Genomic DNA, 19,257 nt, shown 5'->3' on the forward strand with positions numbered 1-19,257 from the left:
AACAAAATTTCCTTATCCAGTCTTTGCTGGGAACCAAAATTCTGTCAAGTAGTATTGGTGACAAAGACCTAAACAGTGGGACAACTCCATAGCCTGATGGTTAAAGATAGCTGGATCCCATATGGCCAACTACACAGTTCAAATCTTGACCCAGGCAGCTTGAGAAACACACTGAATACACGTGCGTTTGTGCCCCAAATCCAGACAGGGTAGAGAAATAAAAGTGAAGGAATTGTGGTGTGACCATGCCTGATGCAGGGGTGGGGGGTAAGCTTTTTCGCTCTGTGTCTCTCTCTCTGGGGAGTACATGTACCCTCTGGCAAATTAAAAAATAAAGATCTACATAACATTTCCTTTAAATATACATTTGCAAAATACAAAATGTAAATCTCACCTATCTTGTTTGGTTTTCCTCAAAAATTTATGACCCAAGGACCAGCAGTTAGTATAATGGCTATGTCACTGGACTCCTACGTAGTCGACTGTGGTTCGAGTCTCAGACCTAGTGGCTTAAACTCATGCTGCATACGTATGTGTGTGTATGTGTGTGTGTGTGTGTGTGTGTGTGTGTGTGCATGCGTGCCCAAGACCCCGAGAAGAGAACAGAGGAGAAGGGATTGCAGCATGGCCATCATGCTGGGGGGTGATTTCTCGCTTTCTGTCTCTGTCTTTCTGGTGAGCGCACACGCCCTATAGCGAAACCTCTCCAAAAAAATCCAAGCAAGCAAGCTGCCAGGTCTGGGACTTGAACAGGAGTAGTCAGCCAAGTGGGAGTCCAACACCTTAACCACCATGCCACCTGCTGGCCCAAAACTATAGATTTCTAACATGTAATTCCTGTTGAACAAGTGCTACAAAATGAAATAGCTGATGTCTATCTTTTTGAAAGGCATGTAACAACGTAAAAATACTGTATGAAAATGCCTGGTTTTCTTATTTCTTCTTAAACTTTTATTACAGAATGAATCTGATTGATAAAAGACTGATTCCTTACTTACCATTTGCACTCTTATAATCCAGGCAGCAAAAATTAAAAATATGTAAATAAATTAAACTTATCTTATTTGATAATTCCTTCATATTTATAAAGCTTTCCCTTTAAAGTAACTATGCAAATAATTAGCAAATGTCAATATTTTCTCATAGATATAAAGGACTGGTATCAAATAAATACCTCTGTTCTCCCTTTAACCCAGTAACACTACTAATGACTTTATAGTTATTTTTTGGAGTATAGTATGGGTCTATGAAAACCATGGCTTATTTTTAGATTTCCCACTGATAATCCAGGGCAGATTCTATTCTATATCTCAATTTCAGAGATTCTTTTATTTCTAGCTTAGTAGACTCTAAAGCCAAGAAAGGTATTAGGACTTCAAATCCAAATATTTGGTGACATTTCAAAAATTCAAAATTAGCACTGGATGCCACTGATGCTGAATATAAGAATTATCTGGGTCCTATTTTAAATTATGGAGCTTAGGAATATAGACCAAGAGCCAACATTTTCTAAAAAGGGCAAGTTTTTGTTTTCTCTTTATAAATACTTAATACTATTACTATAGCATGAAATGAGCCACACATAATGTATAATTAAATATGACTGTGTTAAAAATTTTTTTTAAAAGACAATGAGTCAGACTTGAGTTGCGTGCCACAATTTGTTGGCTCCTGATATGGACAATTTCAGTAAGATATTATAGAGCTATGGATGGGGCTTTTGATTAAAGAGGAAAAGGTATTAAGTAGGAACCTACTCATTAAAACACTGGCATACTCAGTATTTCTTCAAAGTAAAGGCATTAATTTCTATTTATTTTTTCTGTTGTCTGTAAATTAATATGCTTTATTACATATTTGAATTTCTTTCCAGGTAAAAACAGAGTTAAAAACAAACTTTCTTTAGAATGTAAGTAGGCTAAAACGCTTATACCAAAATTTCTGATTCCCAGTGTAAGAAATCCTACATTTAACTTAAAATATATTTAGATTATACTTACATAAATTATTTTTATATATATAAAAAAGTGATTACTTACAATCATGGGAAGTTTACGACTCTCCCGATAAAGGTTTGTGTAACCAATGTAAAGAAGAAGAGCAGCAATGCAGTACAGGAACACAAAGACTGCAAATGTGACATAGAATTGTGCAGAAGAAGAGTAATCTCCTATGAGGACATGGTTTTTCCAAACTACATCACACACATTTACATTTGGAGACGACTGAAATGATGCCTGATTCAACCTAGTAAAAGAAGACTCAAATAAATATATCAACTATTACTGGCCTTTCTTAACAAAGACAGAAATACTTAGGCAGAATCTTCAAATGGTACTTCAAAAAAATACTTCCCAAATACATTAAAATTTCTTTCCTCTTTCAAAAAAAGGATAATTCAAATAAGCTGAAATTTTCCTAATACATGTACAGAAATTAATTTAATTTATGAGAGGTTGAATACAGACTGAATTAAACTCTACACTATGTTCTAGAAATAAAAAATTAGTAGATTTGGAGGAATTATACCAAACAGTTTACAATTTGAAACAAGATATTCCAATCTAGAAGGCAGAGTCTATGTGACTGGCCCTACAAGAGCCCCACAAGAGCTAACTGTAACGATTTACAAATTTAACCCTGGATTAATTAATTGCTAACTAAAAATTCACAATACCTTTCATTTTCTCTATCATAAATCACAAAAATCATAAAAATACTTGTCACTAACGGTGCTGGTTTCTTGTACAGATGCTGTATGGGAGAAGACATCTAAGATATAGAGGCTTTAATGATTATGAAGAACTGTTTTCTGATTTTTTTTTTAACTTTTATATGCATGTGCCCGGAGCAGATTTTCAAGCCACTGGATCCAGGTCTTGAACTGCTGTTGGCCATGTCCACCATGCCACCCTGCTGGGCCCTTTTTAAACTTTTTTAAAAAGTGTATTTCTTCTGTGAGTGAGAGAGACACAAAGAGACAGCCCCGACAGGGTCTTAATGTCAAGATCTTACTGAGCCTCAGCCTTGGAGTATGGGCACATGAGTGCCTGAATACTTAAGGATGTCTCCAACAAACCCAGAATTTTCCCATGTGAGTTAGCAAGTACTGCGTTTTACAACTGCACTATTGTCTGGTCTCTATTATAACATATTTCTAATACAGGATTTTACTTAATGTTAAAACACCCTTAAAAGGTAGTATTTCCAATTTTGTGAACAGAAAAATTAAGCCCTAGAGAGGTCAGATAAGTAAAGTTAGTAAGTAGAAGAATATTCATACCCTAGCTTAAATACAGAACATATTCAATGAAGTTTTTTTTTTTTTTTGGAGAGGTTTTTGCTATAGGGTGCGTGTGCTTGCCAGAAAGAGAGAGACAGAGAGATAGAAAGAGAGAAATCACCCCCCAGGGGTTATGGCCACGCTGCAATCCCTTCTTCTCCGTTTTCCTCTTGGAATCTTGGGCACGCATGCACACGCGCCTGGCATGAGTTTAAGCTGCCGGGTCTGGGACTTGAACCACGGTCAACTACGTGGGAGTCCAGCAACATAGCCATTACGCTAACTGCTGGTCCCTTCAATGAACTTTTCAATGTGAACTGAGAACAGAAAACTTCATATATAAAATATTAATTTTACTTTATAAAGGGGTAAGATTTTATAAGTATCATTTAATGCTAGTGAATGAAACACAGAAATTCACTTTGTATAACTACATGTCTTAAAACAATATAAAAACCATTATTATTATTTAGTAATTGCAAAAAAGATGAGACTCTGGATTTTTGTAAGTCATACTAGCGTCTACAAAACATTAGAGTTTTTCACAGTAAGGTGGATAGATCAATCTGTTTTGTTTTTTAATTTCCAATCTACTGTGAAACGGTAAAATAAAAATGCTAAGGCAGGGCCAGCCCGTGGTGTAGTGGTTAAGGCAGATGGAGTTCACATGGCCGACTGCATGGTTCGAATCCTGGATCAGGCAGCTTGAAAAAAACCACCTGGAATGTAAGCATGCCTGAAATCTCAAAAGGAGAAATGGAGAAGGGATTATGATGTGATCACTCCCCCTGGTGGTGCTCATGTCCTCACTTTCTTTCTTTCTCTCTAGCAAGCACACACACCTTCTACCAAATTAACAATTTTTTCAAGTCAATGTCATATTGCTATACATGTTTCTAAGTGTTTACTCTTTCTTTCTGTATTTATTCTACCATTGCCCAGTAAAAATGTACAGAGTAGTTTGAGTACTAATGATCACTTACAAATGAGTATGCCTTCTAAATTTCTTACCCCCAATAAACAATAAATTACTGGACATCTTAGCCAATATGAAAATTAAAAGTTGTTAAAACTATAAAACAAATAAATAACTCACCGGAATGGATAACCAAAAGCGGCTGTAATGGTTTTATTTTCCTTAACTCCTTTAGCAGGACAATTCACTTGAATTTCTGTTTTGCCCTTAAAACCTCCGCAGGTGGCAAAAGCAAAGATGGAAGCAAACTACATAAAATGAGACCAGAAAAGAGAGAGAAGCATTACTGTACCCAAAATAACAAGGGTCATTATAATGGTAATTATGCTGATTATTAAAACTGGCTACTAGTCTAGTAACTTTTAATCACAAACTAAATGTAGATTGTGAAAATATATAAGTCTTTGCAAATTATAACAGATTTTATTTTCCTGAGTATAATATAGAAATTAATATACTCACTGAAAATAATTCCTTTGCTCACACTTCAGCACATCTCCTAAATATTGGTATGAAGTTCAGAGAAAGACTCATGTATTAGTACATGTTGAGAATCCCTTATTTGAAATGTTTGGGACCAGAAGTGTTTCAGATTCTGGATTTTTTCCAGATTTTAGAATATTTGCATATACACAATGATATATTTGGAGGATAGGACCCAAATCTAAACAAGAAATTCATTTGTTGTTTTAACTATAAGCCAAAAAGTATGTATGCTCACTGGAAAGAAACAGAGAAGACAAAGTACCTTCTAATGGGGTGTTGTCACACTACACTCTTCTCCATCTCTAAAACCCACTTATGGACGTGCAAATACACACATCCAGTTTTTTTTCAAGCCATTGAGGCTGCCATTTGAGGTGCAGTCAGGCATGTAAGATCTGGCTTCCATAACCACTAGGCTCTGGGGACCAGTCCCATTTTATTTTTCATTTATATACACCTTATACACACAGCCTAAAAGCAATTTTATGCAATATTTGTTAAAGCAATGTTCATATTGTGACCCATCACATGAGGTCAGGTGTGAAAATTTCCACTTGTGTCATGTCAACACTCAAAAAGTTTTGGATTTTGGAGCACTTCAGACTTTTGAATTCAAGATGCTCACCCTGTATCAAAATCAAAAGGGTGAGTTAGAGGTATAATATTTTTATTTGGAGCCTAAGTTGCCTTAAGTCATAAAGTCAATTAAGTTGTAAGCAGAGAAGAGATGCTACTTATGAGCTTCTTAAGCCTCACTTGTGCATAATACTAAATGTCAAAGGGTGGCTGGAAATTCGTTTTCCTTAAAAAATGTAATGAAGTTCTCTCAAATGTTATATATAGCAGTAAAAAAAATAAAAAGCATCCTAAATGTTAATATGAAATCAACCTATAATTCATCCATACAATGAAACAATATACAGCATATTGAGGATATCTAATGGTATAGGAATATGATCATATAAGATTTGTTTAAACACACTATACATGTATTTACATCTATGCACACACAGAAAAAAACTAGAATGGTCATAAATAAAAACCATATAAAAACTGAAACTGTAATCGCTTTTTAAAAAAATTTTTAAAAAAACATTTGCTACAGAGTGTGTGTGCTTGCCAGAGAGAGTGAGAGAATGAGAGAGGGAAAGTGAGAAAGCATTCCCCACAGGAAGATGGTTACGTACGCCACAATCCTTTCTTCTTCATTCTCCTCTTAAAATTCTGGACGTGGATGCACACATGCCCAGCATTTATCAAGCTGCCAGATTCTAGACTCAAACCATGCAGTTGACCATATGGAATTCAGCTGCCTTAACCACCACACCACTGGATGGCCCCAAGGGTGGTCACCTCTTAATAGAAAATAAAAGATGACTGTTTTTTATTTACGTTTGTAAATTTTCTACAGTTAAAAACAAAACAAAAACCAACAAAATCTAGATACCCTGCAATGACCAAGAGCTCAATCCTTCAGCAAACACTGATATTTCTATTTTCAAAATATATTTGGAGGGCCAGCCCTATAGAGCAGTAGGTAAGGGCTACATACCAAGAGGTGCTTTGAATTCCAGCTCAAGTGGCTTGAAAAACACACACACTAGGTATGTGTGAACGGGTGTACTCAAAACCCCAAAGAGATTGAGAAGTGGAGGAAGAAGGACCATAAATGACCATGACCTCATTGGGCGATGATATCTCTGTCTCTCTTGGTGAGTGCATGTGCCCTCTGACAACACACATGCACGCAAATGTATATATACATACACATATATATATTTGGGATCTGACCACTTACACTATCTCCTAATCTAAATCACCATTACCTCTTGCCTGGATTTTGTGTTAACATCTTTCTACAATATATGATCTCTCCACTCCTGTCCTTGACCCTTTTTCAGCCTATTATTAACACAAGAACCAGGATGATCATTTAAAAATATAGGCAACCCCAGGGAACAGCAGGTGGCATGGTGGTTAGGGCACTGGACATTCTCACACAGCCAACCACAGTTCGAGTTCCAGACCTGGTGGCTTGCTTTCTCACTTTCCCAATCTCTCTCCCTCTCTGTTCAAATTAAAATAAAATGAATGAATAAATAAACTTAAAATAGATAATTCTTAAAAAGAATATATAAGTGACCCTAAAATAACACGGGTTTGTATCCACATAGTCAAAACTCCATGATTGCCCCAAAACTTAACTACTAATAGCTTACGGTAGACTAGAATAGCTACTAATAGCTTACTGTTGACAAGAAGCATCACCATTAACATAAAATGGCCCACTAAATACATACTTTATAGCTTATGTGTATTATATGCTATATTCAGTCTATGTATGTCTTTCTTATAGCAACCCTGCACTCACAAAGGTGCATTTTGAAGATAAAAGATATTCTTCAAAAATGTAGTATTTTTGTGCCTGGTGGTGTAGCTGAAATAACAACTTCACAAATCTCCCTTTAAAAAAAAGTCCTTACACTGGATTAATTCACTTATCTTGAAATGGTGAGCAACTGAAGACCTCAATCTATGGTTACAGATCAAACAATTCAACTTTTTCTTATTATGTCATGACTTTTCTCTGCTTCATGGGAGCACTTTCAGCACCATTAGTGGCACTTCACATGGGACCCATAGTGTTATTCAAGGTTTATGGTATTGCACTGAACACAATGAAAAATACACCAGAATCGCAAGAGATCATTTTTTACTTCAATACACAATTTATTGGAGAGACAAACTGCTCACACTGAAATGATTAGTGTCACAGGGCACCTCTAAGTAGATTCTCCCAACATTTCAGCTCACTGCAATAGCAACAAGAGGTGGCTACAAAATTACTATAGTAGTAAAGTACTGCAGTTAATCTTATGAGGTTATGATTTAATACTCCAGTGTTGCTTATTTACATTTTTTTTTAACTGGGAATGGCATGATGTACAGGGTTATGTTGAAAGATATGATAATGGGGCAGCCCCTGCAAGGTTAGGTTAAGGTGGCAGAATCCCACATGGCCAACAGTGTGATTCAAGTCCCAGACCAAGAGGCTTGAAAAACATGCTGGGCATTTGTGTGTGTACCCAAAATCCTGAAAGGAAAAATGAAGGAGAAGGGATTGCAGCATGACCATGCCTCATGAGGGTACTCTCTCTCTCTCTGCCTCTTTCCAACACCCTCTGGAATCTCTTCTCCATTCTCCTCTAGGGATTTTGGGCACACTTGCACAAGCCAAGTAGTATATACCTATGTGTGTGTGTGTGTATTTAATTCAATGTTATTTTTTAAAATTTGACCAGAGAGACAGAGACAGAGAGACAGAGAGACAGAGAGAGAGAGGGAAAGGGAAAGGGAGAAAGTAAGTTGCCAGGTCTGGGACTTGAACTGTGGTCGGCCATGCAGTAATCCAGAGCCTGGTATATTTTTAAGTCACTGGGTCCAGACTCAAACAATGGAGTCTGCCATGTGGGATACAGTGCCTTGACCACTGTGCCACCTGTTGGCCCCTTTTGATTGTTTAGTTTTCGCTAGAGGGTGTATGTGTTTACTGGTCACTGTGAAAGAGAAGAGAGAAAGTGAAAAATCACCCACGGGAGGATGGTGATGCCACAGTTCCTTCTCTTCCATTCTACTCTAGGGATTTAGGCCTGCACACACGAGCCATCAATGATTTTCAAGCTGCTGGGTCCAGGACTCAAAGTGTGGTCAGCCATACAGGAGTTCAAGTGCTTTAACCACCACACCACTTGCTGGCCTTCTTAATTTTTTCAGTATGTCTAGGCAATGTAGTTTGTCCATAAGTTTTTTTCAAACTGTCACAAATCTCCAAAAATTTTTCCAATATATTTTAAAAAATTGTTTATAAGTTAATCTGCATAATCCAAAATTGTGAGGTTCAACTGTATAAGGCAGAAAACTTTGTCTTCTGTTAAAAACTATCTAGTGGCTTCTGAGTTTTCTCTAAACAAAAACTAAAGTTAATGGGACCAGCAGTTAGCGTCATGGCTATGTCACTGGACTCCCATGTAGTCGACAACGGTTCAAGTCCTGGACCCGGTGGCTTAAACCCATGCTGGGTGCATGTGCGTGCGTGCCCAAGATCCCAAGAGGAGAACAGAGGAGAAGGGATTGCAGCGTGGCCATCCGCCCCCCCCCCCGGGGGGGGGGGATTTCTCACTTTCTGTCTCTTTCTGGCGAGCGCACACACCCTACAGCAAAAACCTCTCCAAAAAAATTAAAAAAAAATAAAAGTTAATATCAAGGCCTGTAAGATCATTTTCTCCTTTGATATTTCTTTTTTTAAAAAATAATTATTCTATTTTAACTTTATTATTATCATTATTATTTTCCAGTTTGATCAGAGAGAGACAGATAGAGAGGAAGTGAGAAAGTGAGCCACCAGGTTCGAGACTTGAACCGTGGTCGGCCATGTGGGAGTCCAGCGCCTTTAACCACCATGCCACTTGCCGGCCCCTCCTTTGATATTTCTTAAATGAGTTGGTAATCTCTATACACAAAATGGTTTCCTTGCTATTTTTTTGTTTGTTTGGACAATATGTAATAAACTTCCCTTCTGATGCTTTTGCAAGGCCTATTCCTCCTGTTTGGAATACCTAGTTCACTCTCTTACTACCCTTCCAAGTGCCCTGTTCTAGTACGACCTTATCAGAGAGGCCTTTCTTTTGTGACACTGTATTAAATAATAGTACCCTCCACTTCACACTACCTATTCTTTCTTTACTTAGACTGCTCTATTTCTCCTCCATTATAATTGCCATTGCCTGACACATTACGTAATTATTTGTTGAAAAAAAAAACCCTAACATGGAAACTTGAAGAGGTCAAGGACTTTGTTTTGGTCAAGGTCACAAATACCCAGAGCAAGTGGTTTTAATACAGATATAATATAAAAGATTACACTGTTGAATACCTGATATAATACCACCTATGGATTATTTCAAGGTTCTGAATTCTATAGGTTATAATCATTATAATAACTATCAAGGGATTTTTAATTTTTCAATGAAAAGACACATGAAAAAGAATCTGACTACACATATGAAGAGTCTGAGGCAATGTTCTACACATATTAATAGTTTGAAGTCTTCACTTAAGAATAGGTAAAAGTCTAGCAGGTAGTGTTGTAGTGAAGAGGGACTGGATACCACGTATGACTGAGAGGACTGAGTCCTGGCCCTAGCACCTTAAAAAACATGCTGGGAGGCCATCAGATTGCACAGTGTTTAGAGTGATGGACTTCCATATGGTCAACTGCAGTTTGAAACCCAGACCCAGTGGCTTGAAAATCACACCTGTGTGTGTGTATAAATGTTCAAAATCCCAGGAGGAGAATGAAGAAGAGACGATGATGGAACCATCCCTCCTGGGGGTGATTTCTCACCTTCCCTCTCACTGTATCTCTTTCGTGAGCACACATGTCCCATGGCAAAAATCTTTAAAAAAGAAAGAAAGAAAAAAGGGACTAGCAGATAGTGTAATGGTTGTGTCACTGGACTCCCACGTAGTTGACTGCGGTTACAGTCCTGGATCCAGCGGCTTAAAACATGCCAGGCACATGTGCTTGTGTGCCCAAGATTCTGACAGGAGAATGGAGAAGGGATTGTGGTGTGGCAGCAATTTCTCGCTTTCTTTCTCTCAGGCAAGTGCGCACGTGTGTGTGTACCCAAAATCCCTAGAGGGGAATGAAGAAGAAGGAACTGTGGTGTGGTCATTACCGTGGAGACACTCTCGCTCTACCCACTCCCCTCTCTCTGGCAAGTACATATGCCCTACAGCAAATTAAAAAAAAAAAAAAAAGGAATAGGTAAAAATAGAAAAATGTATACTCTCAGAATAAATAAGTATAAATACACAGAGGGAAAACAAAAGTCCAGGAAATGAGTCTTGGGTATATACCCACATTTATGGTTAAAAAGAAAAATGATGGCCAGCCAGGTGGTGTGGTAGATAAGGCAGCTGGATCCCACACGGTTGACTGTGCAGTTCTAGTCCCAAACCCAGCAGCTTGAAAAACACTGGCATGTGTGCATGTGTGCCCCAAATCCTGAGTGGAAAATAGAGATGGGATTGCAGTATGGCCACCCCTCCTGGGGGAGTGAATTCTCACTTTCCCTATCTTTGGTGAGCACACATGCCCTTTAGCAAAACTAGAAAAAAAAAATAGAAATGACAAACAGAAATTGAACCAGTGGGAAGAGTATAAAGAGACCAGAAATAGACCAGTAAGTATAGAGAAGTCCTATCTAACAGTGATGGCACTTAACTTACTGAGGAAAAGTAGTAGTAAACTCCTTTCTAAAATCTCACCAAGAGGTGAAGTTTAATTTACCTAATGACTTGCTTCTAGAGGACAGAATATGGTACAAGAGGTGGGATGTGTTTTTCTGAGATAAAAAGAATGCAATTCTTTCTCAATTTCTTGAACTTTGTCATTCTCTGGGGGAAGCAAGATGCCATGATGGAAAGATTCCCAGGCAACTTTTAGACTCACATGGCACAGAACTGAGGATGCCAGCCGCCACGTGGCTAAGCTTAGAAGTACAGCCTCTAAGGCTTGGCAGTTTGAAACCCAGACCCAGTGGCTTGAAAATCACACCTGTGTGTGTGTATAAATGTTCAAAATCCCAGGAGGAGAATGAAGAAGAGACGATGATGGAACCATCCCTCCTGGGGGTGATTTCTCACCTTCCCTCTCACTGTATCTCTTTCGTGAGCACACATGTCCCATGGCAAAAATCTTTAAAAAAGAAAGAAAGAAAAAAGGGACTAGCAGATAGTGTAATGGTTGTGTCACTGGACTCCCACGTAGTTGACTGCGGTTACAGTCCTGGATCCAGCGGCTTAAAACATGCCAGGCACATGTGCTTGTGTGCCCAAGATTCTGACAGGAGAATGGAGAAGGGATTGTGGTGTGGCAGCAATTTCTTGCTTTCTTTCTCTCAGGCAAGTGCGCACGTGTGTGTGTACCCAAAATCCCTAGAGGGGAATGAAGAAGAAGGAACTGTGGTGTGGTCATTACCGTGGAGACACTCTCGCTCTACCCACTCCCCTCTCTCTGGCAAGTACATATGCCCTACAGCAAATTAAAAAAAAAAAAAAAGGAATAGGTAAAAATAGAAAAATGTATACTCTCAGAATAAATAAGTATAAATACACAGAGGGAAAACAAAAGTCCAGGAAATGAGTCTTGGGTATATACCCACATTTATGGTTAAAAAGAAAAATGATGGCCAGCCAGGTGGTGTGGTAGATAAGGCAGCTGGATCCCACACGGTTGACTGTGCAGTTCTAGTCCCAAACCCAGCAGCTTGAAACACACTGGCATGTGGGCATGTGTGCCCCAAATCCTGAGTGGAAAATAGAGATGGGATTGCAGTATGGCCACCCCTCCTGGGGGAGTGAATTCTCACTTTCCCTATCTTTGGTGAGCACACATGCCCTTTAGCAAAACTAGAAAAAAAAAATAGAAATGACAAACAGAAATTGAACCAGTGGGAAGAGTATAAAGAGACCAGAAATAGACCAGTAAGTATAGAGAAGTCCTATCTAACAGTGATGGCACTTAACTTACTGAGGAAAAGTAGTAGTAAACTCCTTTCTAAAATCTCACCAAGAGGTGAAGTTTAATTTACCTAATGACTTGCTTCTAGAGGACAGAATATGGTACAAGAGGTGGGATGTGTTTTTCTGAGATAAAAAGAATGCAATTCTTTCTCAATTTCTTGAACTTTGTCATTCTCTGGGGGAAGCAAGATGCCATGATGGAAAGATTCCCAGGCAACTTTTAGACTCACATGGCACAGAACTGAGGATGCCAGCCGCCACGTGGCTAAGCTTAGAAGTACAGCCTCTAAGGCTTGCCAACCATGAGGTGAATGAGTTGGGGGTTGTGTAATGACTGCAGTCCCTGCTAAGAGCTTGGCTGCAACCTCATGGGAGACCTTAGGCCCAAAGGACACAGCTAAACTACTCCCAGACTCCCAATCCTCAGAATCTGTAAGATCTGTTGTATTAAACTGCTAAGCTTGGGGTAATTCATTTTGGAACAATAGATAACTAAAATGTGGAAAAACTGTTCAATAAATGATCCAGATAAGCTACAGACTTAAATGTAAAAAGTTAAGACTTTGAAAATAAGTTCTAATTGCCAGAGGGTTCATGCACTCACCAGAGAGAAGCAGAGAGTGTGTGTGTGGGAGAAAGCACACTCAATGGGACATGATCACAGCACAATCCCTTCTCCATTTCTGCTTCCTTTCAGGATTTTGGGCACACCTGTGCACACGCCAGGTATGTTTTTCAAGTTGATGGGACTGGATTTGATCTACTGGACACGAAAGCTCCAGCTCCCTTAACTACTGGCTATGGGGCCAGCCTAAGCCCTTAAAAATTTTATTGACAATGGAAAATAAAACCTTTGACTATATGTAAGGAAAAATTTCTTGAAGCACGTGTTATAAAAGGCACTAAACAGACTGGTCCCATTATATAATGGTTAAGTACTGTGCCAAGGAGGCTAGAGACCACATGGCTGACCAGGGTTCAAGTCTCAGCCCTGATAACCTGAAAAAAATGCTGGGCACAAATACATGTACCCAAGGATCCTGACAGGATGGAGATATGGAAGAAAGGGAATTGCAGCATGACTGTACTATGCTGGCAGATGCTTTCTCTTTCTCACATGCATTCTCACATATAAATAATCAGCATTAATTGTAAGAGTATTAATTCAATTTCTGAAAAAGATAAAAAAAATCAAAAGTCAGCTTTTTAATATAAAACAAGCTATAAAGCAGATGGAAATATCTGTAATAAAAGTAATATTACAGGGGGCCGGCAAGTGGTATGGCAGTTAAGGGTAATGGACTCCCACATGGTCAACCACAGTTCAAGTCCTGGAACTGGTGGCTTGCTTTCTCACTTTTCCTCCCTCCCTCTCTCTCTCTTTCTCGCTCTTGCTCTGTACCTCTCTGGTCAAATTAAATAAATTTTAAAAAAATAATAATACCACAAAGGGTCTACTAGTACATATCTAAGAGAAAAGACCTACTCATGTGTACTAAAAGAGAAAAGTCCTGTTTATGTGTACTGAGAGACAAAGAATGTCCACTGTAATACTATTTATATATCAAAAAAATTGGGCAAGTGGAAAACTACAGGAAAATGGATCAAATACACCAGTATGTTTTTACAAAGAGCAAGAAAAAAATAGCAACAATGGTCACCCATTCTCCTCCATTCTCCTCTCGGGATCTTGGGCATTCACGCACACGTGCCCGGCGTGAGTTTTAAGCCACCGGGTCCGGAACGTGAACCGTGGTCGACTACATGGGAGTCCAGCGACATAGCCATTACACTAACTGCTGGTCCCCCCATTCTCTAATTAGTTCAATTTTTAAGAATCTATCCAACTGCTAGAACCCTTCATTCTTCTGCTGAGCCACCACAGGCATTATTAATTCTATTATATTTTAACTCTACCATAAGAATTTCCTCGTGTTATCTTATGTTACACATTAAAAAAAAACAAATAATTTCCTAATCAATGCAAAAATTAGTAAATAAATGGTATACTACATTATAGTGTGTTACTTTCAAGACCATTGTCTCTCCTGCCCCCTTGCTAGACCTTCATGTTGTTGCACTTGGTCTTGTTCAGGATTTTCAGTGCCTACTGATGGAAGGGTTGGGACATAGCAAATGCAAATCCTGGTATTTATCTTACAGAAAAATAAACAATATACACATTTTATTTTAAAGGGAGTATAAAATAATTGGAGGGTAAACTATCCAACCATCTCACTTCTCTCTATACTGCCATTTTGATCTATTATAGACTGAAAGTTATATGCTGGCAACCCACTGGGTAAACTCAGCATCCCCACTATGTAGTCTTTCCAGTATTAAAACAAATGTGAGTTTGTTGTCAATATTTTAATATCAGGGTTTGGCCCTGTAGTTTAGGGATTAAGGACACTGAATTACACATGGCCTACCACAGTTTGAATCACATCTGTAAATATGCTTGGTTCTGCCAGGACCCAGAAACGAAGGAAAATGAATTGCAGGTTCTCTCTGGGATGAGCACATATAGCCTCTGGCAATAAAAACAAATGTTAACATTATGATACTACACATAAAACTGGATTTCTTCCTTTTCCTGAGCATGTATGAGAAAACTGAAGCTATGGCAACATCCTACATTCTTATAAGGAGGCAATCAGATGGAATGGAGTGACACATGCCACTTAAGATAGGGCACATGTATGGGACCAGCAGATGGCATAATATTTATATTGGTGGACTCCCATGTAATCAACCGTGGTTTGAGTCCCAAACCTGGTGACTTAAAACTCATGCCGGATGTGTGTGTGCATGCCCAAAATCCTGAGAGGAGAATGGAGGAGAAGGGACTATAGCGTGGCCATTTCCCCTGGGGGGTGATTTCTCACTTTCTGTCTCTGTCTCTCTGGCAAATGCATGCACCCTATAGCAAAATATCTGTTTAAAAAAAAAAAGGGTACCTGCTTTCCAGATGCCCCCTTCTCTTAACTTTGAGGATGAATGTTAGTTGCCAGTATTCAATGACTATACTATTCTTCTTCCAGTATGTATCACTCTTCTACCAGGGTGGTTCCTATGAATGCTTCGGTTTACACCCCTAATCTAAAATGATGAGTACTAGTATTCATCATCATTCATGATTTGTATTTCCTTACCATAGAAATTCATCTTCTATCTCTCTCTATCCCGTGAAGAGAGACTGAAACTGTTGACATGGAATTCTACCTGCCAAATAACTAGTAAGAATCTAGGGCAGGATGACAGCAAGATTTTTAGGCGAAAGATTCCATATTCATCATGAGAGCCCCAAGATAACAGGGAAACAGGCTCACTATTTCTCTGCCTACCAGATCATTCACTTATTCAGAGGTTTGTAACCATAGGGTTAATATCATACCCTGATTCTCTAGGATATTAATCTTCAAAGTGGACTAGAATACTCAATTAACTGGGGTATAAAAAGAAAATATTTAAATTCTTATTTACATCTACCTTTAGACTGATAAAAGGAATGAAAGCATTTGCACTTAATATATCACTGAAACTCATGCCAGTCTTGGATGCCAGAGGGTCACAGAGAGTTACATAGAAGTGGAATGTGTTGGATAGCTCGAAGGTTAAGGGGAATCCCATATGTGGGAGGACAGACATGTCCTTAACCACCATGCCACCTGCTGGCCCCAACAAATAGAAACACTGCTACAATAACCTGTATTAGCTATATTCATCAGCCACATTACAAGGTGTTAAAAAAAAATCACAAGAGGGGCCAGCAGGTGGCATGGTGGTTAAGGCATTGGACTCCTACATGGCCAACTGTAGTGCACCCTGGACCTGGCAGCTTTCTTTTTTTTTCCAGGTAGAAGTCATGTTTCCTTTTAATCTAGGGTCTCCTTCTCACAGCCTCCTCTTGGCTGCTGCTCTAGTAACAATTAGGTCCCCACTCTCCACCTGGCGAAACCACTGCAGCCCACCAGGCTGAGACCCAGTGTGGACATGAGCCCCAGCCCAGGGTTTAGAGAAAAACAACAAACAGCAACACCAGCTGCTCCTTTCACTTAAAAAGGAACTGCAAAACAGAGGGTTCACACCTCCACCTTCACGTTTAGAAAACCACAATTATGAAAACCAAAATGTGTCAGGAAAGAAGTACAGAACCCCTCTTGTACTCAAGGTTGAGATGGGTTCTGAGAGTTAATATCAGACCATCTGGCTGCTTCTGTTAGGAATAGCCCCACTCAGGTATGTTTAAAGAAAAACATGTTTGCTTCTATTCATTTCCCACAGGGGCAGAGAATCTACTAAAAGGAATATAGTGAATCAGATCAGTTCACTACAAGAAAACACTCCTGGGTAATGATTTTGGTTACTAAGAATATTCAGCACATCATTTCAAAGTGGCAAAGTCAGGGCAATCTGAGGAACAAGAATTCCAAGTGTGGTGACATTTGCTGACAGATTCATGTGGGATACAAATACATGGAACTCCTATGTTTTTACGTTGTACATTTCAAAGGGCCAAGTTCCCCGATTATCAAAATAAACTATTTTGTACATTACAGTGCACGGAATAAGAGACACTTCCTTGGAGCGTGACTGAGAGGTATTTTGTACAAGGTCCCTATCACTTGAGGCAGAAATACTGGAGCCAAGCGCCTTCATCAACTTGACCCCTCGTCTTCTTTGGATGGCATCACCTCAGTGGGAGTGGCTTCCCTTACATGTTCTTCTGGCTTCTTCTCGTCCTCCTCCTCCTCCTACGGATAGAGGTCTGGGTATTTCTGCATGTATTCCTGCATGGCCTGGAACTGGTCAACATCGGCTGAGCATGTGACATCCTCTGTGCTGTAGTGGAAGCAGGAAAAGGTTGATTTGAACTCTTCTCCACAGGGGTCACTGGCCATTCCCCAAAGGCACGTAGAGTTCCAGTTAATGTTGCTAGTTGGCAAGATCAATCCGTGCTCCTTGTACTATCACTAGGGTCGTCAGACACCAGTTCTGCACTGCTTGGTGTTTTTTCATCTTCTTTGGTTACAAATATGATTTGATCCTTCCAGATCTTCAACAAAGATTTAGCTGAGATCATATTCCAGTGAGAACATCAATGGCAGCCACCAAGAGACTCAGCTTCTTGAAGAGGAAGCAGGAGACAGGACAGCACTGAGCATTCTATTGCCTGATGATTCTTACCACCAATATGGCACCTTGCTTCCCTCTGCCTTCAGTCCTGTTTGTTAGGACAGATGTGATGGGGCTCATCTTCCTGTTGCTTGTGCCCTATGATAGATGTATTCCCTTGTTCTCTTCAGAGCACTCCCGACCAATCAACTGTCGGATGAATACCGTGGCATTCTCCAAATCCCAACTCCAAAACCAGATCACACTTGCTCCTGGAGTGCACTGAACCCGCACCGCACCGCACTCAGGGCGCCCACCCAGCTCCGCGGGGTAAGGACCCACGCAGCCCGGGGAGGAGCTGAGACCATGGCGGGGTAGCGTGCCCACCTCGTAGTGATCGCAGCCACCACTGCCGCCAACACTTGCTGGGGCTGGGTCGCACGCAGTAGGTGCAGCTTGCTTTCTTATCTTCCCGTTCTCTCTGTCTCTCTCTGGTCAAATTAAAAAAAATAAATAAATAAAATAAATAATTCTTTTAAAAAGATCACAAGAAAAAAACTGGCAAAAAAACCCCCCTCAGAAATAATCAGAATAGTATCTGAAATGATTTAAAAATATTAATGAAATTACTAAGAGTATATAATATACTTTAAGATACACTAAGAGAGTAAAAAATTGCATGTAAGTTATTGATGTGTATTTGGAACAATGTGCATAATATTTTATACTGACAGGGGTTCATGATAAAAAATGGCCGGTAGATTGGCTGGGTAAGGCAGCTGGATCACACAAAGTTGACATTGTGGTTCAAGTCCCCAGGGTGGTTCAGGGCCAGCAGCTTGAAAAACACATCAGGCATGTATGCCCAAAATCCCAAAAGGAGGGAGAAGTGGATGAGAAGGAATTGCAGTGTGTCTATACCCTGAGGGTGAGTGTGTGGAGAGTTGCTTTCTCACTTTCTCCCTCTCTGCCTGTCTCTCTCTGGAGAGCACACATGCCCTCTGGCAAATTTTTTTGAAAACAAATCTGGAGATGAGGGCCAGCAGGCGGTGTGGTGGTTAAGGCGCTTGACTCCCACACGGCCAGTCACAATTGGGAGTCCTGGACCTGGTAGCTTGCTTTCTCTCTCTCTCGTGAGTGCACATACCCTACAGCAAATAAAAAATAATAATAAGGGGCCAGCAGGTGGCATGGTGGTTAAGGTGCTGGATTCCCACATGGCCGGCCATGGTGTAAGTCACAGACCTGGCGGCTCGCTCTCACTCTTGACTGCTCTATCTCCCCTTCCCCATCTCTTCTCATTTAAAAGGTAAAATTAAATAATTCTTTTAAAAATATAGTAGCTGGGGCCAGCAGGTGGCATGGTGGTTAAGGGTGCTAGACTCCCATACGGCTAACCATGGTTTTCGTCTTGGACCTGGTGGCTTGTTTTCTCACTTTCTCTCTCTCTCTGTCCCTTTATGGTCAAAATAAATAAACAGAATTTAAAATAATAAAAATAATTCTTTCAAAACAAATATAATAGGGAACAGCAGGTGGTATGGTGCATAAGGTGCTGAACTCCCACATGGCCAACCATGGTTCAAATCTAGGACTTGGTGGCTTACTTTCTCACTTTCCTTTTCTCTCTCTGGACAAATTAAAAAATAATAACAAATTACTTATTTAATTTTAATTAAATCATTATTAAAAATACATAATAATAAAGTAGAAAAATTCTGAAAAACAAATCCATAAAAAAACCCCAAAGTTTGGAGACCTCTGTTTTTTCTTCTTCTTCTTTTTTTTTTTCCTTTTTTAAAATTTG

General features: G+C 39.5%; 1 protein-coding gene across 1 annotated transcript in view; it reads right to left on the reverse strand.

Moving 5' to 3' along the window:
* SYPL1 (synaptophysin like 1) overlaps window positions 1-17,933 on the reverse strand; it is a gene marked incomplete at its 5' end in the record, with an annotated part of 22,121 nt that extends 4,188 nt beyond the window's left edge. The window contains 3 exons of the mRNA XM_027772129.1: window positions 2,040-2,247; window positions 4,380-4,507; window positions 17,838-17,933. Of these exons, the coding sequence (XP_027627930.1) occupies window positions 2,040-2,247; window positions 4,380-4,507; window positions 17,838-17,933 (432 nt within the window). The remainder of the gene's footprint in view (window positions 1-2,039; window positions 2,248-4,379; window positions 4,508-17,837) is intronic.
* Between the last annotated feature and the right edge of the window lie 1,324 nt (window positions 17,934-19,257).

This window comes from Tupaia chinensis, unplaced genomic scaffold (assembly GCF_000334495.1).
Source record: "Tupaia chinensis unplaced genomic scaffold, TupChi_1.0 Scaffold000255_1, whole genome shotgun sequence".
Lineage (NCBI taxonomy): Eukaryota > Metazoa > Chordata > Mammalia > Scandentia > Tupaiidae > Tupaia > Tupaia belangeri.